Genomic DNA, 25,824 nt, shown 5'->3' on the forward strand with positions numbered 1-25,824 from the left:
TTGTTCCGTTGATATTTGCTCATCACCCAAATAAATAATTAGTGCGGTGCTCAAGGATCCAACATGCACCTTCTTATGTGTTTATTCTTTTGCTAATTAGCCCCCTCCTTCCCTTTTTATAGGAAGGTTTTTGAATCCATTCAAGATTTAAGAGATAAAAAAGGATACATATATAAACATAGAATTGGATATTTTTTGGTCAAACACATGGCCCACATCCCAACTCTGGGAAATATTATTACCATTGTTAATTTTTCTGACATAACTAGTTTCTAAAGTGCCCTCTTCCACATCCTTGTGTCAAAATGATTGATTCATTCCTAACTCCCTCCTTGGCCATTAGGTTCGCCACCCTATTCTGATCTATGGACACATGTGACAACATCATTAGACCATCCTGCATTAAGGACATGCACTTAATATTAGTAAACTGTATTGAAAATAAATGATGAAACACCAACAATAAATTCTAAAATAAAAGGCAAACCCAGAATAGAAACTGAAAATAAGAACAGTGTCTGAAAAAATTATGTAAGAACAAGAAACCAAGCCCACTGAATGCACAGTGTGTCCTTAAGAAAATTATTCCCCTCAATGTACCTAAGGTCTTGGAATCTTTCCTCCCAAGATAAAACGATTAACTCACCAGAATAGCGGTACAGCAAATTATGGTGACTGCGAACCACTCGAAGGCAGTATATCACACGAGTTTTTAAGAAGTGCAGAAAAGAAGAAGAAGAAGATGTCTATCAGAAATTTTCGTAAGGAACATTTTGAGGATCAACAGATATATATAGCCTATTTGCAGCTTTTAAGAAAAAGTACCTGTTGGGAAAAGATTTGCATGTTGAGAAAAGGTTTGCAACTTTTCGGACAAGGTTGCAACCTTTCAGAAAAATTTTGTTGGAAAAACGGAGGAAAATGTTTTAAATTAATCCGGGAAAGAAAGAATCAATCAGATCAATTGACCAAATCAAAATCCAAATTCGAAGCCGAGCCGAGCAAGCGACGACAACGGCGCGAGGGGAGACCCTCTTCTTGACCCTTTAACAACATGAGGGAGTGGTTCCAAATGCTTGGGGTTCCAACGGCGCGAGGGGAGACCCTCTTCTTGACCCTTTAACAACATGAGGGAGTGGTTCCAAATGCTTGGGGTTCCAACGGCGCGAGGGGAGACCTTCTTCTTGACCCTTTAACACCTATGTGGGACAAATGCTTATTTCATAAAACAAGAGAGAACAAATCATTTTCCCCCCCGCTTCTTTTCCCTCCATTTCTCATTCAACCTATCAATTAAACCCAACACTTAACAATCATGTTATTATTAAACAATTGGTCATATTTAAGCATGCGTATGATATGTGGCGATTTTTAGTGGGTTAGCTTATACTCTATTGCAATGAGTAAGCCTCTTTTGAGGGTTTGGAGTTTAGCCATCAGGGAATTGGTATGAGGTGTGCTCTTAGTAAATCTCAATATCCGTTGATCAGTGTAGTTCCTGAAGACTATCCTAAAATCATTTCATTCTGAGTTGTACGTTTTTCACAATACCATCTATGTTAAGTTAGTAGGTTCCAATGTTTGGGGTTCCCACTTTACATGAATGGTGGTCTTATTAGCTTTGAGCACGTATCTTTGTGCAATCATCAATTGGTATTCAGTGGCTTGAGCTAATGTGCTATCAACACTTATGAGATCTCTTTTACTGTGGAAGAGTTTGTTATTTCTATTGAATCATATGTATGTTCCACAAGCACAAGGGAAATAGGATATCCCATGATATCTAAGTGTTGTACAATTTGTCTTGGAGGCCATTCCAAACGTCAGTCCAGTTGTTAGTGTCAAGGGAGTTGAAGTCTATTATCTGAATTCTGAACAAAGGTATTTTTATCCATGATAGTGTTCTAAAAGTTGATGGATTTGGGATAACAGTAAAAGATGTGAGCAATGTCTTAAGATAGAATTATATATTCTTTTTTATAAATGAGTTTGTACTAAGAATTTCACATATGTTTTTATTTTTTAGGAATATAGAAATTTATATCAAATGGCCCCAACAAATCAAGTCAAATTTTATGAAAAATGAAATACCAAATTTAAATCAGTTCTAAAATAATAACAAAAATATTTACATAAATTATTTGATGATTGTGATCTGACAAAAGAGGTTGAAGTGTAACTTATCTATGCAAAAATAAAACATATCAAAGCAACTATTGTTGTGGGAAGTGCTGCCGTACTGCATGCCCAAATCTTTGATCTAAAGATATATAAGATAAATTTTACCAAATGTGGTCAAAGAACTAAAATAAATTGGAAGAAGCCAACGATCAGGTGTCGTGGTGTAGTTGGTTATCACGTCAGTCTAACACACTGAAGGTCTCCGGTTCGAGTCCGGGCGACGCCATTATCTTTTTATGCTTCATCAAATAACATTTCTCTTTTTCAACTGATATTTGATTCTAAGATGCTTCAAAGCAGTATATGCATATACTGTCGGTGGCGACTTTGTTACTGATCTTCGCTTTTCTCCGGTCAAATTCCGACAACAGCAGAAATGGAAAGGAAGTACAATCATAGAAGCCGAGTCAAAGCAGACTTGGCCGCAATATTACGGAAATCGTGGTATCATTTAAGGTTATCCGTCCGGCACCCGGCCAGGGTTCCGACGTGGGATGCAATCGTGCTCACGGCGGCGAGCCCTGAACAAGCTCAGCTCTATGAATGGCAACTCAAGCGAGCCAAACGCATGGGTCGCATCGCCGATTCTACCGTCACCCTCGCTGTTCCCGATCCCCATGGTCAGCGAATCGGTTCTGGTGCTGCCACTCTTCATGCCATTTTGGAACTTGCAAAACATTACCAACAGCTTTCTCTCGAATCTCAGGTACCAATTTTGATGCAATGCTTATGGGAAATTTTATAGTTTTACAGAGAGATCCAGTATTTTACGGTGTATATATATGAACTTCAAATTTTTCTTTATTCACATGTACAGTGTGAGTTTGAGATAATGGTACCCGTATATATATGTATGCTGAATCCGGGTATTAGTGAAAGGTGTTGGACAAAAACACTTGTCTTTTTCAGGCCTTGTCACTAAGCAAAATTCTTCCATCTCCATAGTTTATAACTAATTCTCATTTGTTTGTCAAGTTCATCTCACTTAATGACATTTGAATTAGGGCGACATTTTTGTTATTTATCAGTGACACCTCCAAATGCTTAGGTTATCATTGGGCATATGCACCAGTTTTTGCACACTTTATACCACCAATCTCTATCTAGAAACGCTGTCGAATATGGGTTGAGAAAGCTTAGTTTGATATTAATCATGACGAAGTCATGAGTCTATACAAGATAAGCACATGAATTTTGAGAATTAGGTAACTTTATTTTCATTTGAGAGGCTTTTAATGTATCTCCATTAGATGAAAAAAAAGGGTGAACACTGTTTTTGATGTCACTGTTTGAATTCCCAAGCTAATTTCACTAAGCCAAGTTCTAATTTCATATGGGGCCCATAAGGCATGTGCCTCTCAAACTTTATCAAGAATATTAATTGGCACCTTTACTTTTGAATGTAATCAGTTAAAAGGGATAACTCAACAAACTACAACTAATGCAAAAACATTTACTTTTACGCAACATACATTTGAAAGGTCTTTGCAGAAACATTTCTCCCTCTACAACAGTTGTTCCATTCCTTTATAAATAGCTAGTACTAGATGTGAATTGATCATATCACCACATGCACATCATCCTTACAAACACACACAATATAATTGCTAGCAAGTATGGAGTTGATAATCCTCTTTTTGTTGACTCTTATTTATCCTCATGTTACTGGTTAGTAGAATAATCAGGTTATACAGTACGTCCTTCACTGGCCTCCTATTTTATGTATTGCAAACAGATGCATAACTACTGTTAAGGAAAAGTTCTCCATCCATGGCCTTTGGCCAACGGATGGTGGAGTAGAGATGACTCAATAAACACGTCACTACTGCAAGTGCATTAAGCCCCTAAATTTTAGGGAACTCACACACGTTTAACAACAATATATGTATGTGAATTTAAAGTATTTTTACTAATTGACATGAGATGCACGTGCGGCGCACGGGATGCACGTGCGGCACACGGGATGCACATGTGGCGCATAAGATGCACGTGTGACGCACACAAAATCTAGTTTTATTGAATATACTTGAGAACTCTTATTAAGATTTGACTTAAGGCCACCAGCTACATTGAGCGGTCGCTGATTTCATACTGTTAAAGACCAGTCGCATAAGTGTTTCTTGCTATCTTTTTTGGGATAGCAATTTATCATACATCAGCAGGGAACAGATGTAACTTTGTAAGTAAATCATTTGCTTCTCTTTGATACAGTGTGGAAGTTTTCAGAGGAAAGAACCTTCTCCATCATTTATTGACTTGATTGCCAAAAAACACATCTTATTACTTCATGCTGGAGGTGATTCTAAAAGGGTACCATGGGCAAATCCTATGGGAAAAGTGTTTCTGCCACTTCCTTATTTGGCAGCTGATGACCAAGATGGACCAGTTCCCCTGCTCTTTGATCACATCATTGCTATTGCATCCTGCGCAAGACAAGCTTTTGAGAATGAAGGTTCTTAACCCTATCAAATAATCAGCATGCATAATCAGTGATCCTTTATTTCAATAAGATAATTGATTAATTTGCTTATATTCTTATTCTGTTAAAAAACACAGTCTATCTTCTTATATGTCAACTTTTCGCTAACGTACTGGGCTATAATCTCTGTTTCTTTATGAAACACCATTTTGAGCAGAGTCAAAGAGGTTTTGCAGGTGGGATGCTTACAATGACCGGAGATGTTCTTCCTTGTTTTGATGCCTCAACTATGGTTATGCCGAAGGATGCATCCTGTATTGTGACTGTCCCTATTACTCTGGACATTGCTTCCAATCATGGTGTTATAGTTGCAGCAAAATCTGGGATTTCAAATGATACTTATTCCATCAACTTGGTGGAGAATCTGCTTCAGAAACCTTGCTTGGACGAGCTTGTTAGGCACCAAGCTATTTTGGATGATGGTAGAACATTGCTTGATACTGGAATAATAGCAGTTAGAGGTCAGGCATGGCTAAATCTAGTAAAACTCGCCTATTCGAGCGAATCAATGATCTCAGAACTTCTGGAAAAGAAAAAAGAGGCAAGTGATCATTTATCAGTGGCTTTACTCAACTCCTTTTTTGTATTTCCATGCACCAGTATCTAATACTTGTAAAGTACTGTTCTCTAAAAAGTAGTACTCTACATTTATTGCAACAAGTTTATCAAGCTAGATATTTGATACTTCATTTGATGTGCAAAGGTGTATTTTTTAACAAAAGCAAGCTTTTCTCAAGGCCAAAGAGTGAAGTATTAGATTTTTCATTCTTCTCTCTGTTAAATGTTCTGTAGTTTTGGCAAAAACACTTCAAGTAACTGACTGCAGAGGCATTTGTGTCTTTTTAATATCTTATCCTAAGATTATTTGCATATAAGGTGGATATTTTCTTGGTAGCTAGTTTCTGAAGATGCAATAATGGAGGTTTTAATATAGCATGAACATATTGCCTACCTCTAACTTGGTTTTATTTCAGCCTGTAAAACAACAACTGTTTAATATAGCATGAAATTTGCTCATCCTATAAGTTTTTTGTTTCCTCCATTTCTGATGTACTCTTAACTACTTAATGACTTTTTTTCTTCAGTTCCATTTTGACGTTTGTCATATATCTTTATTTATGCATCGTTTGCCTAATCTGAATGCCATTTGACATACAGCAATTTCACTAACCTATTGGGGTAGATTTTGTTGTTTCTCATTTTAATCATAAGTTTGACATACCTTAGCTCCATATGTTGCAGAAAATTCTTGTCTTTCTTGCAATAGCCTCTGTACTTCTACTTTCTTTGTATTGGCACAGTGAAACTCTTCCAGTTATCGAAAGTCATCGTTTGGTTTTGTTATTTACATTCAAGTGGGTCTTGATCTATGTAGGTGAGTTTCTTTTTTGACTTCTGTTATTGGGCAGATGAGTTTGTATGAAGACCTTGTAGCTGCTTGGGTACCAGCAAAGCATGAATGGTTGCGATCCCGTCCTTTGGGTGATGAACTTGTCAACAAATTGGGAGAACAAGAGATGTTCAGCTATTGTGCTTGTAGGTTGAATGTTGTTGACTATGTGATGATGTTAGTAATTTCCTAAGTCATTGCATATTTTCGAAGTCTGCCTCCTTGTTTCTTGTGTGTAAAGAAGCATTAAGCTAAATAGCCGTCCACCCACTTCTTTAACGGAAAATAGTCAGCAGATGTAAAGTATATTTTTTTCAATTCTGTCTTGAAAATATTATGTAGATCTTTTACTTTAATAATAAGGGTCTAATCCCATTTTTATTTTATTTTTTGGAAAATAGCACTTTTTTGAAATGCATTACAGACATACAAGAGTCGTGGGTTGATTAGGAGATTGTCTTAATGAAATCACTTAATCATATAGAGACTTCATTGGAATGGGAATATCCTAGTCTTAAAATCCTGAAACATATGGGATTTCTTATCCATCTTGGACTCGATTTATTGGTGACTGTACCAAAAGCCAAAAATGTATAGGCAACTGTGTGACATAACTTACATTTATAACACAGAAGTCACTTAACTAGTTAAATGGATCTTAATTACTATTATTTTAGGACTCTAATTTGAAAATTCTAGAGAAATTTCACTGTATCAAACTTGGTTGAAGAAGTATGGATCAAAATAGTATTATTCATATAAAATATCTACTGTTGCACTCTATGGAAACCTTAACTATGCATTTACAATGCTTGTGATATGTGTAAATTGATTTTTAGAATTAAACTAATCTTCTTTTCTTGAGTTTGATGCAGGTGATCTATTATTCTTACATTTTGGAACATCTAGTGAAGTTCTGGACCACATGAGTGAAACTGATGCTGGACTTGTTGGTCGAAGGCACCTGTGTTCTATTCCAGCAACCAATGTTTCTGATATTGCTACCTCAGCTCTTATCCTTTCCAGTAAAATAGAGCCAGGAGTCTCTATAGGGGAAGACTCTCTCATTTATGATTCCTTCATTTCTGGTGGTATACAGATTGGTTCCCAGTCTATTGTTGTTGGTGTTAATGTGCCAGCAGCCAGTGATATGATAGAAAAGGTTCCATTTAGATTTATGCTTCCAGATCGTCACTGCTTTTGGGAGGTTCCTTTAGTGGAACGCACGGAGAGAGTTATTGTGTACTGTGGCATCCATGATAACCCAAAGATTCCACTCTCAAACGGTACCTTTTGTGGAAAACCCTGGAGGAAGGTTTTAGATGATCTAGGCATTCAAGATACTGATCTGTGGACCTCAGAGAAAACTCAGGAAAAATGCTTGTGGAATGCCAAAATATTCCCTATTCTTCCTTACTTTGAAATGCTCACCTTGGCATCATGGTTAACGGGCTTGGATAACCAAAGAAATGAAACCCTGCATTCTTCATGGAAGCGGTCCCAGCGGATAAGTTTGGAGGAGTTGCATAGATCCATCAACTTTCCACACATGTGTTTAGGTTCTAGTAATCATCAGGCTGATTTAGCTTCAGGGATTGTCAATGCTTGCCTTAATTTCGGGTTGCTTGGCCGCAACTTAAGTCAGTTGTGCCAAGAGATTCTTCAAAAGGAATCCACTGGAATTGAAGTTTGCAAAGGATTTCTATCCCATTGCCCAAATCTTCAAGCTCAAAATTCAGCAATCCTTCCTAAGAGCAGGGCATATCAAGTTCATGCTGATCTTCTACGAGCATGCGGCAATGAAGAGATGGCACTTGAAGCTGAGCAAAAAGTATGGGCTTCCATTGCTGATGAAACTGCTTCTGCTGTGAGATACGGTTTCAAAGGTAAAAATGACATATCGAAAGTTGTTACAAACACTGACCAACTAAATCCAAGAACTATTTTTTGTAAGACCTGTTATCTAATTTCTCTCTATCTAACATCTGGTACTCTTTTGACCGGACAGTCTGATGCTTCTTTTTATCTTCCCCCCTATTCTTTTCTTTTCTTTCCTTTCCTTTATTTCCAATGCTTTACACATATGTTGTAAATACAATTTGTTAATGAAATGCCATTTATCAGAAAACTTAGCCGGGTCTTCCAGTTGGTTTTCTATCGCAGCATATCCTGGTAATACCAGTGGTTGTTGTGGTGAGTCTTGCCACCATAGGATGGTGAAGATTGAACTACCAGTTCGAGTGGATTTTGTTGGGGGTTGGAGTGATACACCTCCTTGGAGTCTAGAGCGTGCTGGTTGTGTTCTGAACATGGCAATAACATTGGAAAATTCTCTTCCTATTGGCACAGTCATAGAGATAGAGAAAGGGACTGGGATATTTATTAGTGATGATGTTGGAAACAAGTTATCAATTGAAGATCTATCATCTATTGCCCTTCCATTTGAAATCAGTGATCCATTTCGTCTTGTAAAATCTGCGTTGCTTGTAACCAGTGTTATCCATGAAAAGACCCTTCAATCAGTGGGCTTGCGAATCAGGACTTGGGCCAATGTTCCTAGGGGTAGTGGCTTGGGAACTTCGAGCATCTTAGCAGCAGCCGTTGTTAAAGGGCTTTTACGTATTACTGATGGAGACGAAAGTAACGAAAATGTCACAAGACTTGTTTTAGTCCTTGAACAGCTCATGGGCACCGGAGGTGGTTGGCAAGATCAAATTGGAGGTCTATATGCTGGCATTAAATTTACTGCAAGTTTTCCCGGGATACCACTGCGGCTTCAAGTCATTCCCCTCTTGGCTTCTCCTCAGTTAATAAAGGAGTTGCAGCAACGGCTTCTTGTAGTTTTCACTGGTCAAGTAAGTTGTGAACTGTAATTAAATTCATCAGATTTGTCAGTTCTTGTGTTTCAAGTTTGCATTTATCATGGTTTTCCTGGTGGTTAATTCATGTCCAAGCTTACGCCCCTTACAAACCAACTACTATTTTTGTTCTAGAGTTAATCAATTTTAGCTGTTAACAATGTATATGCGCAGGTCCGACTTGCACACCAAGTGCTGCATAAGGTGGTTACTCGTTACCTTCAACGAGACAACCTGCTTGTTTCGAGTATCAAGCGCCTCACTGCACTTGCAAAGATTGCTAGAGAAGCTTTAATGAATTGTGACATTGATGCCCTTGGGGACATAATGCTGGAGGCATGGAGATTGCATCAGGAGCTGGATCCTTTCTGCAGCAATGAGTTTGTTGATAAGCTTTTCGCATTTTGTGATCGCTATTGCTGTGGGTACAAGCTTGTAGGTGCAGGTGGTGGGGGTTTCGCCTTGTTATTGGCAAAAAGTGCTGAGTCAGCTGAGGAACTGAGACGTTCACTCGCAAATAATTCTGATTTTGACGTAAAAATCTATGGTTGGAAAATCTTCTTGGAGAACTAGCTGAAGTTATTCTATCAGTTAACTACTAGTACAGTACTCATTCTTTGATCTGTATATTTGAGGATGTATACACTATCATGACACCAGTCTTCTGTAGGTAGAAATTTTAAAGAGAGATCCAAATATGAGAGAGCTAAAAGTCGGTATCCATGCAAATGTACCACGAAACTTGTTGATACATTTCTACATTTCTCATGAAACTATACAAGGCCTACATTCATTCTACGCAAATTATCAGGTATTTAGTTTACCCAGTCACAGCCATTATAGGTTCAATTTGGTTAGAAGAACTGAGTTCTTTCTTGGAAGTTAGAAAATAGTTGTAGTAACACATTAAATTATGGATTGTGAATTATTGCACTGTCATACTGCTGATTGAAATGCGAGTAATGGAATAAGTTAACGTACTTACTTTCTTTCTCAATGACATATACATTTCTGGTTCTAATTAAAGAACTCAACAGAGAGAGGTAAGTAAAGGCAAGGAATCAAATTCTTAGAAGGAAAGCTAAAGCTGAACGGTGCTTTGTTTAGGGACTCAATCCACTCCTTCCTTTCCAAGTTTGGCAGTATTCATTCAGGGGTGGTTTGGGCGAAGGATAACATCAAATTATAATGACACTTAATTTGTTAATTGACTGGCAAGTTTGGATAACTTATCCTGAGATTAATAATTAGTAGTGGATAAGTTATCCCTCCTCTTGGCTCTTGGGTGATATACTAATCTCGGAATTAAATAGGTAAATGACAAAAATATCTCTTTAAATTCTTTTTAATACGTCACTTTTCACATTCATATATTTTACATTATTTTTAATACCATATATAACAACATTCACAACCTTCACTCCTTATTATTATGGTAATTCTTCATATATTTTCTATTAAAAAATTACACTATATAATATAATTTTTATTTATAAATTTATTTGACTAATTCTTATGTTTATTTATATTTTGATTTCTCATAAATCCTTCTTTACTTTAACAAACTTAAAAAATAAAAAAATTATTTTTAAATTAAATAAGAAGAAAGTTTTATTTTTAAATACATTCGGACATCATAGAAATGCACACATAAAAATATTTAAGCTAAAGAAGATGAAAATTTTATTTTAAGAATGAATATTGAATAACTAAAGCTTGCAAAGAAAATATATAAAATTAAATAAAGTGAAGAGTATTTTTTAAACGAACAACTTATTCATGCATATTTTTTTGAATTCAATAAATTCAACAAAATAATCTTAGCATAATTTATTCCATTATAATTTATCTCATCATAATTAATTTTAATATAATTTATTTCATCATTACTAACCGCGTCATAAAAACTATAAGTTAATGTGTCTACTGTCTACTAGTATAATCTTTCAAATTATTCTTGCCGTATCAGAGGGGCAAAGAATTGCATTTGATTCATTTGGACCTCCTTCACTTTTGACAATTATAGGTCCTTTTTATCCAATAAAGTAAAAAAACCTTGTAGCCTTTAACGTTGACCATTCGTCCAGTTTATCTTTGCATACAGCCGAAGAATGCACAATTTAATTGTTGGGAAACTTAAGTAAATATACAATATTAAGAAAATATTTATCATATATCGCAATAAAAAATAAATTTTATTAAATATTTATAATATATTTATAATACAGTTTTAATACATATTGCAGAGAACTATTTATAAAACATATATAATACAAGTTTTATAGATGGATAATACATTTATCACATACTTTAATAGACTTATAATACATTATTTTAGTTTCTTACTACACAAACATAATATATATTTTAAAACACTTATAATACATTTATATTGTATGCATAATTCACTTTTAATACAAGTGTAGATTTATCATAGTATTGCTATATATTGCTATAAATGGTAATAAATAAAAAAATATCGCTAAAATCAGTAATTAATTTTTAAAAAGCACTCAGTCAAGTAATTTATCCTTAATTGTTGTTAGAAAAGTGATAAGGGCCCACTTAAAGTGGACAAGTTGCCCACTAGTTTTTTCTCTTCTTTCTAGCTTCCTTCTAGCTATAAATTACCAGATTTTGGCAATAAAATGAGAACACATAGATGCAAAAATTTTATCTGCTTCTTTCTATTTTCTCTCTACTTCTTATTTTGCTAAATTAGTTTATTTTATAACACGTTATAAGCACGAGCCTCCATCACTTTGAGCTATATTTTTAAGAAGGTAACAAAAGGGGTAAGATTTTTATTTTCTTAAAATGTCTAATATCTCTAAACTTAAATTTGTTGTTCTTGACATACCTGGAAAAAGGCTACTCATCATGGGCATTAGATGCTGAAATACATCTAGAATCGATGGGTCTGGCAGACACCATCAAAGATGACAATATGACATCTTATCAAGATCATGCCAAAGCCATGATATTTCTCCGCCACCATCTTGACGAGGGGCAAAAATTATAATATCTCACATTAAAAGATCTCTTACACTGTAGAAGAATCTTAAGGAAAGATATGACCACCTGAAGTTGGTCATCCTTTCACAAGCACGTCATGATTGGCTAAATATGAGATTAATGGATTTTAAAAATATAACTGAATATAATTCTGTCTTGTTTAGAATTATAGCTCAGTTAAATTTATGTGGAGAAGAAATCACTGAGCAAGATAAACTTAAAAAAAACATACTCCAGATTTCCACCCGCGAATATGCTCCTGCAGCAGCAATATCGCGAAAAAGGTTTTAAGAAATATTCTCAATTACTTTCTCACCTTCTGATTGTTGAATTTCACAATGAACTATTAATGAAAAATTATGATAGTCGGCCCGTTGGTTCTTTGCTACTCTCTGAAGTGAATCAGTCAAATTATAATCAACGAGAAAGAGGTCATGGCCCCAGTCGTGGTCGTGGATATGGTCAAAAAAGAAATTATAATCATGATGATCGGCTGACACCGAAAATGATCAACAGAACAAAAAGAAGAGTAAAAAGCCAGAAGTTTTACCAAATAAAAATTTAAAAAGTATATGTCATAGATGTGGAGGTATGGGGCACTGTTCGGGCATCCTTGAAGAGGGCAAAAAATAATCTAGAGACAAACTTTATCTCTAAAGATAATATTAAGCCTATGCATCATGATGTAGTTGATTTCTTTAATTTTCCAGAAGACAATATGAATATTGATAAGCCTAATAATATTTAAATAATTTCCTTTTTTATTTGTGTGTACTAAATAATATTTTTAGTCTATATAAATAAATAAAATTTGTGAGCCATGTATTAATTATAATATTTACTTTATTTCTTTTTGAAGAAAAATATGAATATGCCTCAAATTTTATTTGGATCAATGATCAATCACAAGGATATTTGTATAATTGATAGTGGAACAACTCATTTTATTTTTAAAGACGAGAAATATTTTTGCAACTAGCTTAGAAGAAAAACAAATATTACTATAATTTCTGGTAACTCAAAAATGATCGAAGGCTCCGGAAGAGCTACTATATTTCTACCTAAGGGGACAAAGATTGTTATAGACGATGCATTATTCTCTTCTAAATCTCCAAGAAACTTGTTAAGTTTTAAAGATATCCGCAAAAATGGATATCATGTTGAGACACTAAATGAAATGAATATTGAATATCTTGGTATAACCAAAAATGTCTCAGGCCAGAAATATATTTTGGAAAAATTACCAACTTTGTCGTCTAGCTATATTATGCAAAAATTAGTGCAATTGAAGCACATTTGATCGTAAACCAGAAGTTTACCGATCTAAATACATTTGTGCTATAGCATGATTGAATAGGTCATCCTGGATCAATAATGATGAGACTAATTATTGAAAAGTCAAGTGGACATCCATTAAAGAACTAGAAGATTCTTACGAATGATGAATTTTCATGTGCTGCTTGTTATCAAAAAAAATTAATTGCCAGACCATCGACCCTGAAGGTTGGCATCGAATCTCCTGACTTTTTAGAGCGTATACGTGGACATATATGTGACCTATTCATCCACCTAGTGGATTGTTTAGATATTTTATGGTCCTAATAGATGCATCATCTAGATGGTCTCATGTGTGCCTCTTACCATCTCGCAACCTGGCGTTTGCGAAGTTGTTAGCGCAAATATTAAGATTAAGGGCGCAATTCTCAGATTATCCAATTAAGGTCATTCGCCTTGATAATGCTGGAGAATTTACATCCTAAGCTTTTGATGATTATTGCTTATCAATTAGGATAAAAATTGAACATCCTGTTGCTCATGTTCATACTCAAAATAACCTTGCTGAGTCATTTATTAAGCGCCTACAATTTATAGCAAGACCTTTACTAATGAAAATAAAATTGTCAATTACTGTTTGGGATCATGTTATCTTTCATGCAGCAGCACTTATACGTCTCAGACCGACACATTATAATAAATACTCTTCGTTACAATTAGTATTTGGTCATTAGACAAATATAGCCCATCTACGAATTTTTGGTTGTGCAGTATATGTGTCTGTAGCACCATCACAACGTACATAGATGGGCCTCAACAAAGGTTGGGCATATATGTTGGGTTTAACTCAGCCTCCATAATTCGCTATCTTGAACCGTTGATAAGAGATTTATTTACTGCTCGATTTGCAGATTATCGGTTTGATGAAATAATTTTTCCGCCATTAGGAGGAGAAAAAAAAGACCCCGCAAGAGAAATTACGTGGAAGATTTTATCACTATGTCATTTTGATCCACGTATCCGCACATGTGAGTAGGAGATCCAGAAGATCATCCACTTACAAAACATAGCAAATCAAATGTCAGATGCATTTACTGATTTGAAATGGATAACTAAGTCATATATCCCTACAGTGAATATATCTATCCGGATTGATATCCCAAAAGGACCATATACTAGTATCATAGCTTCTGAATCTCAAACACGTCTGTAGCGTGGTAGACCATTGGGTTCAAAGGATAAAAATTCTAGAAAAAAAAGTGTGAAGAATAACAAAAATGATACTACAAAAGAACCTCTCGAAGAAGGTCAAGATTTGAGGAACCTCCCGAAGAAGGTTAAGATTTGAGTAATCCTGATATTTCTGAAGAAATCAGTGAACTCGAGACTCAAGTGAATGAAGAACTTTCAATAAGTTCTACCGGTGATGAGATGAATTTAGATCGATCGAAAAATAAGGTGGATAATATTTTTGCATATAATGTTGCACTTAACATCATGCAATATAGTAAAAGTCTTGAGCCTAAATCTGTCGAAGAATGTCAATGTAGATGTAATTGTCCAGAATGGCAAAAGATAATTCAATCAGAATTATACTCACTTGCAAAACATGAGATTTTTGGACCGGTAGTCCAAACCTCTGAAGGTGTAAAACCAGTTGGATATAAATGGATTTTTATGCGAAAACGGAATGAAAAAAATGATATTGTAAGATACAAGGCACGCCTTATTTCACAAGGATTCTCTCAAAGACTTGGGGTCAACTATGAAGAAATATATTCACATGTTATGGATGAAATAACATTTCGATATCTCATCAGTCTAGCTCTACATAAAAATCTTGAAATATATCTAATGAATGTCGTTACAACTTACCTTTATGGTTCACTTGATAATGAAATTTACATGAAAATTCAGAAGGATTAAAATTGCCTGAAGCATGTACTAAACCTCGGGAGATGTACTCAATAAAATTGCAAAGATCATTATATGGTCTGAAACAATCAGGGCGCATGTGGTATAATCACCTTATTGAGTACTTGATAAATGAAGGTTATATAAATGATGTCATTTGTCCATGTGTTTTTATTAAGAAAACAGAATCAGAGTTTGTTATACTCGCCGTTTATGTTGATGATATAAATCTCATTGGAACCCTTGAAGAGGTCCAAAAGGCGATTGAGTACCTAAAGAAAGAATTTGAGATGAAAGATCTTGGAAAGACAAAACTTTGTCTGGGTCTGCAAATTGAATATTTAGCACATGAGGTCTTTGTCCACCAATCTGCCTACACTTAGAAAATCTTAAAACGATTTTACATGGACAAAGCACATCCATTAAGTACTTCAATGGTTGTTCGATCACTTGAAGTAGAAAAAGATCCATTTCGACCTCTAGAATATGATGAAAAACTTTTTGGTCCTGAAGTACCATATCTCAGTGCTATTGATGCACTTATGTACCTTGCTAACACAATCAAGCCTGATTTAACATTTTCTGTTAATTTGCTAGCAAGGTATAGTTCAGCCCTAACGCGAAGGCATTGAAACAGTATCAAACATATTTTGCAATACCTAAAGGGTACCATTGATATGGGTTTGTTTTATTCTAACAAAGGTTGTGCAGACCTTATTGGTTATACAGATGCATGTTATTTATCAGACCCACATAAAGTTCGATCTCAGACAGGCTATCTATTTACACACGAAGGGACTGTTATATCATGACAATTTACAAAACAGTATACTGTTGCTACTTCTTCAAATCATGCTGAAATAATAGCAATTCATGAAGCAAGTAGAGAATATGTGTGGTTGAGATCGATGATACAGTTTATCAAAGAAAGATGCGACCTGAAAAATGATGTCATAGTACCCACAGTTATATTAGAAGATAATATTGCGTGTATAGCTCAATTGAAAGGTGGCTTCATAAAAAGAGACAGAACGACACATATTTCACCAAAATTATTCTTCACACATGATCTTCAGAAGAATAGTGATATTGATGCACAACAAGTTCATTTAAGTGATAATCTTACAGATTTATTCACAAAGACATTACCAACATCAACTTTTGAGAAACTAAGCTATAAGATTGGGATGCATCGTCTCCAAAATATCAAATGAAGTTTTCATCAGGGGAGTAAAATACGCGTTGTACTCTTTTTTCCTTAACCATGGTTTTGTCCCACTGGGTTTTCCTGGTAAGGTTTTTAATGAGGCAGCACTCAAAGTGTATTATCAAAAGTTGTGTACTATTTTTCCTTCATTAGGTTTTTTCCCACTGGGTTTTTCCTAGTAAAGTTTTTAACGAGGCACAACATCTATGGGTGTTCAGGATATCTGTTCTTTCACTAGATTTTTTTTTATATGAACATCCAAGGGGGAGTGTTGAAAAGTAATAAATGGATGTTTTTTTCTTACATGGGGCTCACTTAAAGTGGGCAAGTTGCCCACTAGTTTTTCTCTTCTTTCTAGCTTCCCTTTGGCTATAAATTGCCAGATTTTGGCAATAAAATGAGAACACACAGATACAAAAATTTTATCTGCTTTATTCTATTTTCTTTTTATTTCTTATTTTGCTAAGTTAATTTATTTTATAACAATTGTGAGTTTCACATGGATTTTCATAAAATCACGACTCTCTCTTTAATATTTTGAATGGAGAGATCAGAGATGAGTGATGATTTTCTTTTTGGGATGAGTAATTAGGATTTAAGAAAGTATTCCATAATCACATGGAACTTCACTTGAATATTTAATGTCATTCGGAAAAAAATTAAATCATAGATTCATAGAGGCACAGGGGGCTGAAAAATGTTGTGAAGACATGATTAGACATGAAATGCTACAACTTTAGTTTATCGAGGATATGATCTTAAATAAGAATATATGAATATCGTGGATTAGGCTTTAAGGTTAGCAGGTAGTTGTGCTTTGACTCACTTTTCGCCAAGTTTAGGTTTGGTGGGAGCTCGGGAGCATTGTTACAGTATTAGCCTTGTACATTTTCAATTCTTTGTAGGCTTTGTTATGCCTTCCTTATGACATGTTTTAGAGTCTATTTCCTTTTTTGTATATACTTTGATTTGGCACTTGAGGAGGTAGAAGTAAAGTGTGTGTGCACTTTTGCCTTCTCTGGCTCCATTTGTGAATTACATTGAGAACATTGTTATTGTTCTAAACATTGATATTATTGAACATTTTTACAGAAGAGACTAAACTTTCTTTTGCCTGTGATTTAATATTCATTTTTTCTAAGTTATGATTTAACTTTAATTTTTTAGTAAGCTTCTTTACTTGATTTACGTATAAATCGAAAGTATTTAATTTAATATGCAAATCGACGAAGGTTAAAAAAGACGCATAATTTGGTAGGGCACTAAAATTCCTACATTCATCCATGGGCTGTACTCAGTATTTTCAATTGCTCACCCCATCAGTCAAAAGGAGAGAGAAAAAGCAAAAAGGGCAAATTCAAAGAAACAAACATGCAACATCATAATCGTCATTTGCTCTAAATATAATAGTAATAGTTTTCGTCGGTAACGTTTGTCGAGTATCACCTTCTATAGCACGTCATTTTGTCTCCATTTTATGAAATGCACTACATTCCTTTGATTAATTAATCTCTTTTTGTAGGTGGGGTTGGCTTGGAATTGTTAAAGATTGCAACTTTATTCCAAGTACATTTGCATTCTGGAGAGAAGATGGGTTTGTTGACAAACAGAGTGGAGAGAAGTGAGATCAAAGCAGGAGACCACATCTATACTTACAGAGCTGTCTTTGCTTACTCCCACCATGGTAAATTTACAATGGCTCTTTCCCAATCACTCATAAACAAGAAATTTATGAGAATTTTGTATGTCTGCGATGTGTTTTCCTTTTTCATTTCATCTCTTTTGGCCCAAAAAAGTTATGATTTTTGATGCATATCAGAAAGCTCAGATGTGGGTTCTTCTAAATTATTAGTACTAGTACTGGCCATTTATTTACTCTTGCATTCTTCCTTTTTTCTTCCTTGCATTGTGCAAATCGCTGCTGTGTTAAGTTTGAGTCTTTTAGTCCGCTGATTTATTGTTTTTTTTTTCCTTATAGTGTAATCCTTGATTAACTTTCTTCTTGCATTTCTTTTTCTCTTAAATATTTGATTTGTTCGGAACACAAGATTTGTCTTTTCACAATGAAATCAAAATTTTCCTATGTGTTTGAGATTATTTAATCTAGAATTTTTATTTATTTAATCTAGTACTCCTCTGCTTTCAATTTATTTGCCTGGTTTTGACTTGGTATGAAATTTAAGAAAGTAAGGCAAAGCAAGAGAATGAAATGCCGCTTTGTGTTGGATGCTCTTTAAGAAATTACTTTTGAATCTTGTAGTCTTAAATTATCAAAATGTCCTTTAATGTTGTTATCTTATACATGATGCCATTTTAATGTTGTTATCTTATACATGATACCATTTTAATGTTGTTATCTTATACTTGATGCCATGTCGGAAGCTGGAACTAAAGTTGCCAAAAAATTAAAAGACATTCTTTTTTAAACAGACTAAAAAGAAAATAAGATAAACAAATTGAAATGGAGAGTTTTTATTTACTTCCATTTGTTAATTTGAGTCTTCTTTCTTCTGACCCTCAAATTGTGTAGAAATTTCATACATTAATGGATTATTATTTTTTTTCTTTTAACAAGAGGGAGTTACTCAGATGATAAGCATCCTCCCTTCCAACCCGAAGGTCAAGGGAGAAAAAGGGTGGGAGCTCCTAGGAAGGTGTAGAAAAAATAACTAATGAGTTTTAGCTTATTCTGTAAATGGAGGTTCATATTTGTATATGGCTTCAATAATGTATATTTGCTTTATCTTGGACTTTAGCTATGCTTAAAAGCAGGTAAAGCTGAAGACTAATTAAAGTAACACATATAAACTTCTGAGAGGCCATTTATCTGATAAATTGAAATACTCTAAACTTCTCTGTTTCAGTTGGACATAGTGGGATGACATTGATTAAATTAGACTAAAATAGGCATTGTGATGTCGCTTACACCATCAACCACCTGAATTTCATCCTATCAAAATCGCTTGGTGTTGCATTCAGAGTTTTCTTTTATTAGATGGATGTGTTTGTCTATTTTATAATACAAATCCATAAATGTAAATGTCAACATTGTTTTTAGTTCTGAATTGATAGCTCTGCAAACTGCTTCAGGCATTCAATGAGGTGGGGTGACAATAAAATGGCTACATTTGACAAAGGATAATGCACATTAAAGATCATGAAGCTACTTTTAATTTTTGGGTGGTTGGCTTTAATGAGACGGTTCAAAAACTCAGAACCTGCAGGTATAAGTCCACGACAGGGACCACAGGCCGTGGTGAGCACCACGAGCCGTGGTGCCCTCCGTGGTGCCCCCTCCCCTAAGACCCTCAGAATCCACTCCAAGTCTGGGACCACGTCCCAACCACCATGGGCCGTATTTCCCTTCACGACCGTGGTGTGTCCCATAGTAGGCAAGGCCCCTTTTCTGAAATTGATGTCTAGCGCCACAATAGGGACCAAGGCCCGTATTGGCCTTCACGGGTTGTGGTGATGGTCCGTCCTGAGTTCTGGATTCATACACAACTTGTAAGAAAAGATCAGAGACCCCAAAATTAGGGTCTTCTCAGACCTACAGGACGACTCGAGTTGATGATTCGTAATAATGATAAATAGAGCCACATGGATGGACGAAGATTCATGACCCCAACTTGCTTGGGATTGAGACGTAGTGTAGTAGCTGTTGTTTCTCTTGAATACTGAAGTACCCACAATGCATTGGTTTAGCATTTTAGGTGTAAATGGACCAACTTGTGTTCTCTATATTGGCTTCTCAAATGATTAGTCAATCTCTAGTTTGTGTTGTCATCTGATTCATCAATGTTAGAAACATTTATAATTAAATGGAGAGAAGCAGAAATAGAAAACCAAAATGAAGAAGGAAGAAAGGAGACTAAATACATAGGATGAAAAGACAGAACCTATCTGACAACTCTGTTAATTGTTGGTAATTATAAGCCTTATTTACCATAAACTAAGTAATGAATTTTCTACCAAAGCATTTCTTATAAATCATCAAATCCCAAACTTATGCTCAAGTAATAATGGTTAACAGACTCAACAGTGTACTCTTTTTTTTAAAACAGTGTAGCTTCATGTATGAGAATTTATACCAATTCTTCTTTTATTCATCAAAAGATCATCCTAATCTCAGTCGAGATTACTCCCTTAGCACTGTCCTATCATCTGTATAATAGACTTCATCATTTATTGATGGATTTTTTGGGATTTTTCTTTCTTAGAATTGGAAGAAAAAGATTCAAATGACTGTTCCAAATCTAGCCTTTACCATTCTTTGAGATTTAAACAAAATATTATTTCTTTTCTTATGAAATGTTTATTATTTGTTGATAGATCTAACGCTTATGACGTAGAAGCTGACATTAACTGTGACTCAACCGTGTACTTATTTTTATTTTTAAACTCAGCCAGTCCTCGTCCTTCTTGGCCAGAACTCTGAAAAGTTGGATTGGGTCTAGTCTAGAAATACAAGGTATGAGATATGCACAAGGTCTCATATTTGAAGGCGATCAACTCCTTTTTTTTGCAAAAATGCGCTAACTTTTGATTTCTACTCATGCTCTTCTTTTTCTTCTATTCTGGCTTAAGCATGAGATCTAAGAGTAGCTGTTAAAAAAAGGCTTATGCTGCAAAGCATGTGATCCTTATTATTTGGCTATTTATTCTACTAGGATGTTTCATATTGTGATGGTTTTTACTTAAAGATGCTGGACTTTCCCATTTTGTAGGTCCAGAAAGTAGAAGTCGAGATTTTTAAAGGTACCAGTATACTCTGTAAAATATATTGGTTGGTGAAAATTTTAAAGGTGCTAACTATGCACATAATTATTATGTTCTCCTGCCAGGTGAACATAGTTAAATTAAGGCGTATAAGTTGGTCATGTTGTGGAAAAAATTACCTAAGAATCTCCTGCCAGGTGAACATAGTGAAATTAAGGCATATAAGTTGGTCATGTTGTGGGAAAAATTACCTAAGAATCTCCTACAGGGTAACTTAGTTAAAAACTGTACTGAAAATTCTGTCATGTATGCTTTGATGTTGGTTGATCTGAAAATGGGCCTCCTTCAAAAGAGAAAAAAAAAATCCTGTGAATCAGCTATGATTACTAAGACATACAAGTCACATATTGAGTCACTGCTGGTTCATATTTCATATTTATCCAACTTATTATACTATTTGGACTAGTGACCAATGGTAGTTTCATTTCTCTTCCCAAAAATTAGTAGAGAGACAATCATCATATTTCACAAGTCTTAGCTTCTAAGCAATTCGGTGTCATAGGTATTTTCGTTGGTGGAAGCAAAGTGGTTCATTTTACACGGGTCAAGGGCTCTTCTGATGCTGCTGATGAAATATCAGGCCTTTCTTCATCCTGTCCAATCTTTCCAGATTGTGGATTTAGGCTTCCTAACAGTGGTGTTGTACTTTCTTGTCTGAATTGCTTTCTCGGCAATGGTTCACTCTACAGCTTTGAATATGGAGTAAGCCCCTCCATTTTCCTTTCCAAAGTGCGAGGGGGAACTTGCACTACTGCTGTGTCAGATCCTCCGGAGATGGTTATCCACCGAGCAATGCATCTTCTCCAGAATGGATTTGGCAACTATGATGTGTTCCAAAACAACTGTGAGGACTTTGCGTTGTATTGCAAAACAGGTCTTCTGACACTTGATAGATTGGGATTTGGAAGAAGTGGACAAGCTTCTTCTGTTGTTGGTGCTCCTTTAGCTGCACTTCTTTCCTCCCCTCTGAAGTTTCTAATTCCTAGTCCCGTCGGCGTGGCCACTGTTACTGCAGGAATGTACTGTATGAGCAGATATGCTACTGACATTGGTGTTCGAAGTGATGTCATAAAGGTTGCAGTCGAAGACTTAGCTGTAAACCTTGGCTGGGGAAGCAGCAATGAAGGAGCTATTGTGGAACATGATGATTCTGATCACATAATTGACAGGTGACATCATTCTCATTGTATTTCGTAGGAAATGCTATTGGTGTTGTATTGATTTGTGATAAGACTTCTTATCTTAAGAATTCTGGTCCAGGAACTGCCATTTGGCTGTCCATATGTGTCACCATATCCGATGTATATTGAAAATAAGTTATTGGTATTAGTTTGTTATCCTGCCTACAAAGATATATCTTTTACATTTTCTGAACAAGTCATTCTAATCAAGTCGAATATGGACTTGCTGTAGATTATCAGCTGAATAACGCTCTCCTTCCCTACCAAACTTCCTTCCTTTGTCGATGCTTTTTCCTTTAATGGTTGGGGGAAAGCATTTCCTTGAATTTGGTAGGCAAGAACTCTGCCAGGTTCATGGAAATTCCGGGAAGAAACCCAGAGATGAGAAGTATTCCATGGACTCCCTGGCCTTCCCCATAGTAGAAAGGCTGACCTTCTGATATCAACAGCAAATATTAAAAGAAGCTTAGATATAACTTGCCAACTGAAAAAATAATAATTAACCTGCACCTGTAGCTTTGCCATATAATTTGTAAAGTCTGACATCTAAGTAGCTGCTCATTGACTTTGGCCACTGAGTGAGTTCCACTTGCGAAAGCAAGGAAAGATTTGCAGTAATATTTGGGTTTGGTAATCTTGGGATGCACGTGGCAGTTTGGTGCATGCTGCTTCATGCAGTTTAATTACCTTAGAAGTTAGATCTACATCTTCTCTGGATCGTACTTCTGCTCAATCGCAAGAAGAATAAGAGGCTGAACTTGCGCCACCTTTATTTTTGTTCTCGTAAAGAGAATTAGGTTATTTGAACTCAAATAGTAAGAGTAATGTCATGACAGATTCATATGAAGAAACAAACTTAAATAGCGTAGTTGTTAATCATTGTATCATTCGTATTTCTACTAACTAGTTAAGCTTGCGCAAATGCATTTGTGTCGACAAAAAAGTTCATAATATGTAAAAACATGGTTCTTTATCCTCTGCGGTTATTTCAAGAGTAGAAAAATGGAGAAAGATAGAGAGAGATGCAGCAAAAGAGAAGGGGAAAAAAATTTCACCATATATTTCCTCAAATGTTCCTACTATAGTAATGAAAGTCATCTGTTTTCTGTACAATATGCAGTTTAGAGTAACAGATGTCTCATAAAAGCGGAGAGCCTGTCAAAACCCCACCATGTTTGGTTCATCCTATAATGGTAATTAACTCAGACTTTTTGAAGAGTCTTCATTGTTACTTCATGCTCATTACCATCATTTTCATTTAGCTTTGTTTGAGTTTGTTTGGACTTCTTGCTGCTTTCGTCTCTAAATTCTGCTTGGGTGGCCAGTTCTTTGACCTCCTCTACAATCCCTTCTATTCTTGATGCAATTTCTACGAGCAGTGATGTTAGAGTGGCCATTTGAACAATTTCCATGAGTGGTAAAGCACTAGGTTTCAAGCTAGTCTCTTCTGTACCATTAGATGCCTCTACAGTTCCGGGATCTGGGATTGATATATGCTGGTAACTTGGGAAGCTTTTGAGGACATTTTGAAGGCCTTCCACCGAAGAATTCATTTCATCAACAAGTATATCTAGCTTTGTTGAATTTTTCATCGTTTTTACCATACTCGACATCTCTTTTAGCACCTTGGAGGAGCTGGTACCTAATCTCATGCAGACATCATTGAGAGGTTTCTTAAGGAACTCAGGAGTCTGTGGCACAAGCAAAACAAGTATGATTTAAACTCAAATACTATCTTAGCAGAAAAGATATCAGCAAGACTCATTCAGATAGCTAGGATTTTTTTCATGAGTGTTTTTTACCTCGGTATTGGAGTTAATGCCTCCATTGAGAGTCTCAATGCAATAGGCACAGCTTCTCATTGAAGCTCCAATCTTGAGGTACTGTTTCCATGGATGTCGGAAATTGAATTTGCCATGTGCTGGCTCCCATCTGGCAAAATTGGCCTGTCATATATATAAGACGTTTAGTTTATCTTCTATTAGCTAAACAGGAGAGAGACTTGATAGATTTACATGCTAGATCAATTGTTATCAGAGAAGTTGATTACGAACCATGGATTCTTCACCAGCCTTAGAATTAAGTACACATTTATAGCCTTGCAATCTCTTACTGGAATCTTTCTCATGTACATTTTTACTGCAATCTACTCTGAAGTTCTCAGCAGCATATCCTGAATATTGAAGTCCAAGAACTATTAGTTTCTTCTATCATTGAGAGCATATACTTGGGATATCATTATTCAGTTATCAAATGTATATTACCTTCCAAGGAATCAGCAAGTTTTTCCAGGTTGTTACTAATGAGAAGATGCAGCTCAGTACCGGCCCATACTGGACAGAGAATCATGGTAATGAAAATACAGATGGAGGCCCCAATAGCAATAGTGGAGACCCTTTCATGAGCCAATTCAACCAACTTATCAACGCGATAGCCTGACACTGACACTAAACTGAAGGTAAGGATGAAGATCATTGCACCATAGTCAAATCGCGCTTTAATTGTAGGTATAAATCGTGAAAAGGTTGCTGCAGCAGCTGCAAGGAAGATATGTATAAAACATGTTAGGTCCATCAACAGTCACTTCTCAAACAGCAATCCATAACTAGTATAAAGTTTTCGTAAACATATATATGGGAAACTGTTACATACCCAAGAGAAAAACTGAAGCTTGGAGAATAACAGGTTCAAATTTATCTCCAGCTTGACTTGCAACCCAATGAACACCAATTCCTAGAGATCCAGCTAGACATGTTCCAATAGCTCTATTTACACACTTATAAAGTGTAGAACCTGCCATTTGACTCCAAATCAATACTCTTATACATGCATAATGAATTAATAAATGGACAAAACAGAGAAGCATCATACTCACCTACAGTGTACTCAAAAACTACAACAACAGTCATAACAGCCCACATAGCATTCCCTCCAACTCCATCATAAAGAGGCCTCATGTAATAAAACACTGACACAAGGGAGAGAGCCAATCCTACTTTGAGGCAATGAACAACTTTTTTTGGCTCATTTACAGCTAAATTCCATGCCTTGTCAAGAAATCCCCTGATGTTCAAAACAATCCCCATAACTAAGCTTTGCAATCTACTGCATGTTTGCCTGGACTCTGGCACTAAAATTCGCGATGAACCACTAGGCATGTTGACCCTCCATTCCAAGCTTGCAGGCACTTCATTTTCCTTAACCATCTTGTCTAAAAACACACCTTGTCCAAATTTTATTTTTTATCTGCTAAAATTCGAGACTGATTTGATTAAGGTTGTTTGAGAAGGACTGCTGAAGATTGAGACTAAACTTCAAATTATCATGTGTTTGTTGGACAAGTATGTCATTATAATGCACACATCACATATATATACACTCATGCTCCAACTTTTAATTTGTACCTTTGTAGGGATTGTACGGGAAATTTCATATTTTAGTTAGGTAAGCTCAGGCAATTTTTTTTTCTTTAAAAAAACAAATAGTGGGCATTGATTTGATATTCATATTTATTCCTAGTGCTTGTTCTAAGAACACTAACAGTG

The 25,824-nt window shown here is 35.6% G+C and overlaps 3 protein-coding genes and 1 non-coding gene across 6 annotated transcripts; 3 read left to right on the top strand and 1 right to left on the bottom strand.

Annotated features, from left to right (window-relative positions):
* Positions 1-2,333: 2,333 nt before the first annotated feature.
* On the top strand, positions 2,334-2,407 carry TRNAV-AAC (transfer RNA valine (anticodon AAC)). Its single transcript has one exon. It is a non-coding gene; the product is annotated as a tRNA-Val (tRNA).
* Positions 2,375-9,681, top strand: LOC129886432 (bifunctional fucokinase/fucose pyrophosphorylase). Its single transcript, XM_055961114.1, has 7 exons — positions 2,375-2,887; positions 4,393-4,633; positions 4,837-5,201; positions 6,070-6,196; positions 6,926-7,936; positions 8,175-8,905; positions 9,083-9,681. Exons 1-7 carry the CDS (start codon positions 2,558-2,560, stop codon positions 9,479-9,481), a joined length of 3,204 nt encoding a protein of 1,067 aa, XP_055817089.1. The 5' UTR covers positions 2,375-2,557; the 3' UTR covers positions 9,482-9,681.
* A 7,743-nt stretch (positions 9,682-17,424) lies between these two features.
* Positions 17,425-22,435, top strand: LOC129886433 (protein LEAD-SENSITIVE 1). 3 transcript variants are annotated; one of them, XM_055961116.1, is made up of 3 exons: positions 17,425-17,758; positions 17,842-18,003; positions 21,601-22,435. In XM_055961116.1, exons 2-3 carry the CDS (start codon positions 17,910-17,912, stop codon positions 22,269-22,271), a joined length of 765 nt encoding a protein of 254 aa, XP_055817091.1. In that variant the 5' UTR covers positions 17,425-17,758; positions 17,842-17,909; the 3' UTR covers positions 22,272-22,435. The 3 variants fall into 3 exon arrangements, with proteins under 3 accessions (XP_055817091.1, XP_055817090.1, XP_055817092.1); XM_055961115.1 differs by having other exon boundaries at positions 17,425-17,744; XM_055961117.1 differs by having other exon boundaries at positions 17,425-17,728.
* Positions 22,436-22,905: 470 nt separating this feature from the next.
* Positions 22,906-25,606, bottom strand: LOC129884720 (aluminum-activated malate transporter 10). Its single transcript, XM_055959006.1, has 6 exons — positions 25,155-25,606; positions 24,932-25,072; positions 24,544-24,816; positions 24,334-24,452; positions 24,082-24,225; positions 22,906-23,970 (listed from the first exon to the last, which is right to left on the bottom strand). The coding sequence occupies exons 1-6, from the start codon at positions 25,483-25,485 to the stop codon at positions 23,482-23,484; spliced, it is 1,497 nt and encodes a 498-aa protein (XP_055814981.1). The 5' UTR covers positions 25,486-25,606; the 3' UTR covers positions 22,906-23,481.
* Between the last annotated feature and the right edge of the window lie 218 nt (positions 25,607-25,824).

This window comes from Solanum dulcamara, chromosome 4, assembly GCF_947179165.1.
Source record: "Solanum dulcamara chromosome 4, daSolDulc1.2, whole genome shotgun sequence".
Taxonomy (NCBI): Eukaryota; Viridiplantae; Streptophyta; class Magnoliopsida; order Solanales; family Solanaceae; genus Solanum; species Solanum dulcamara.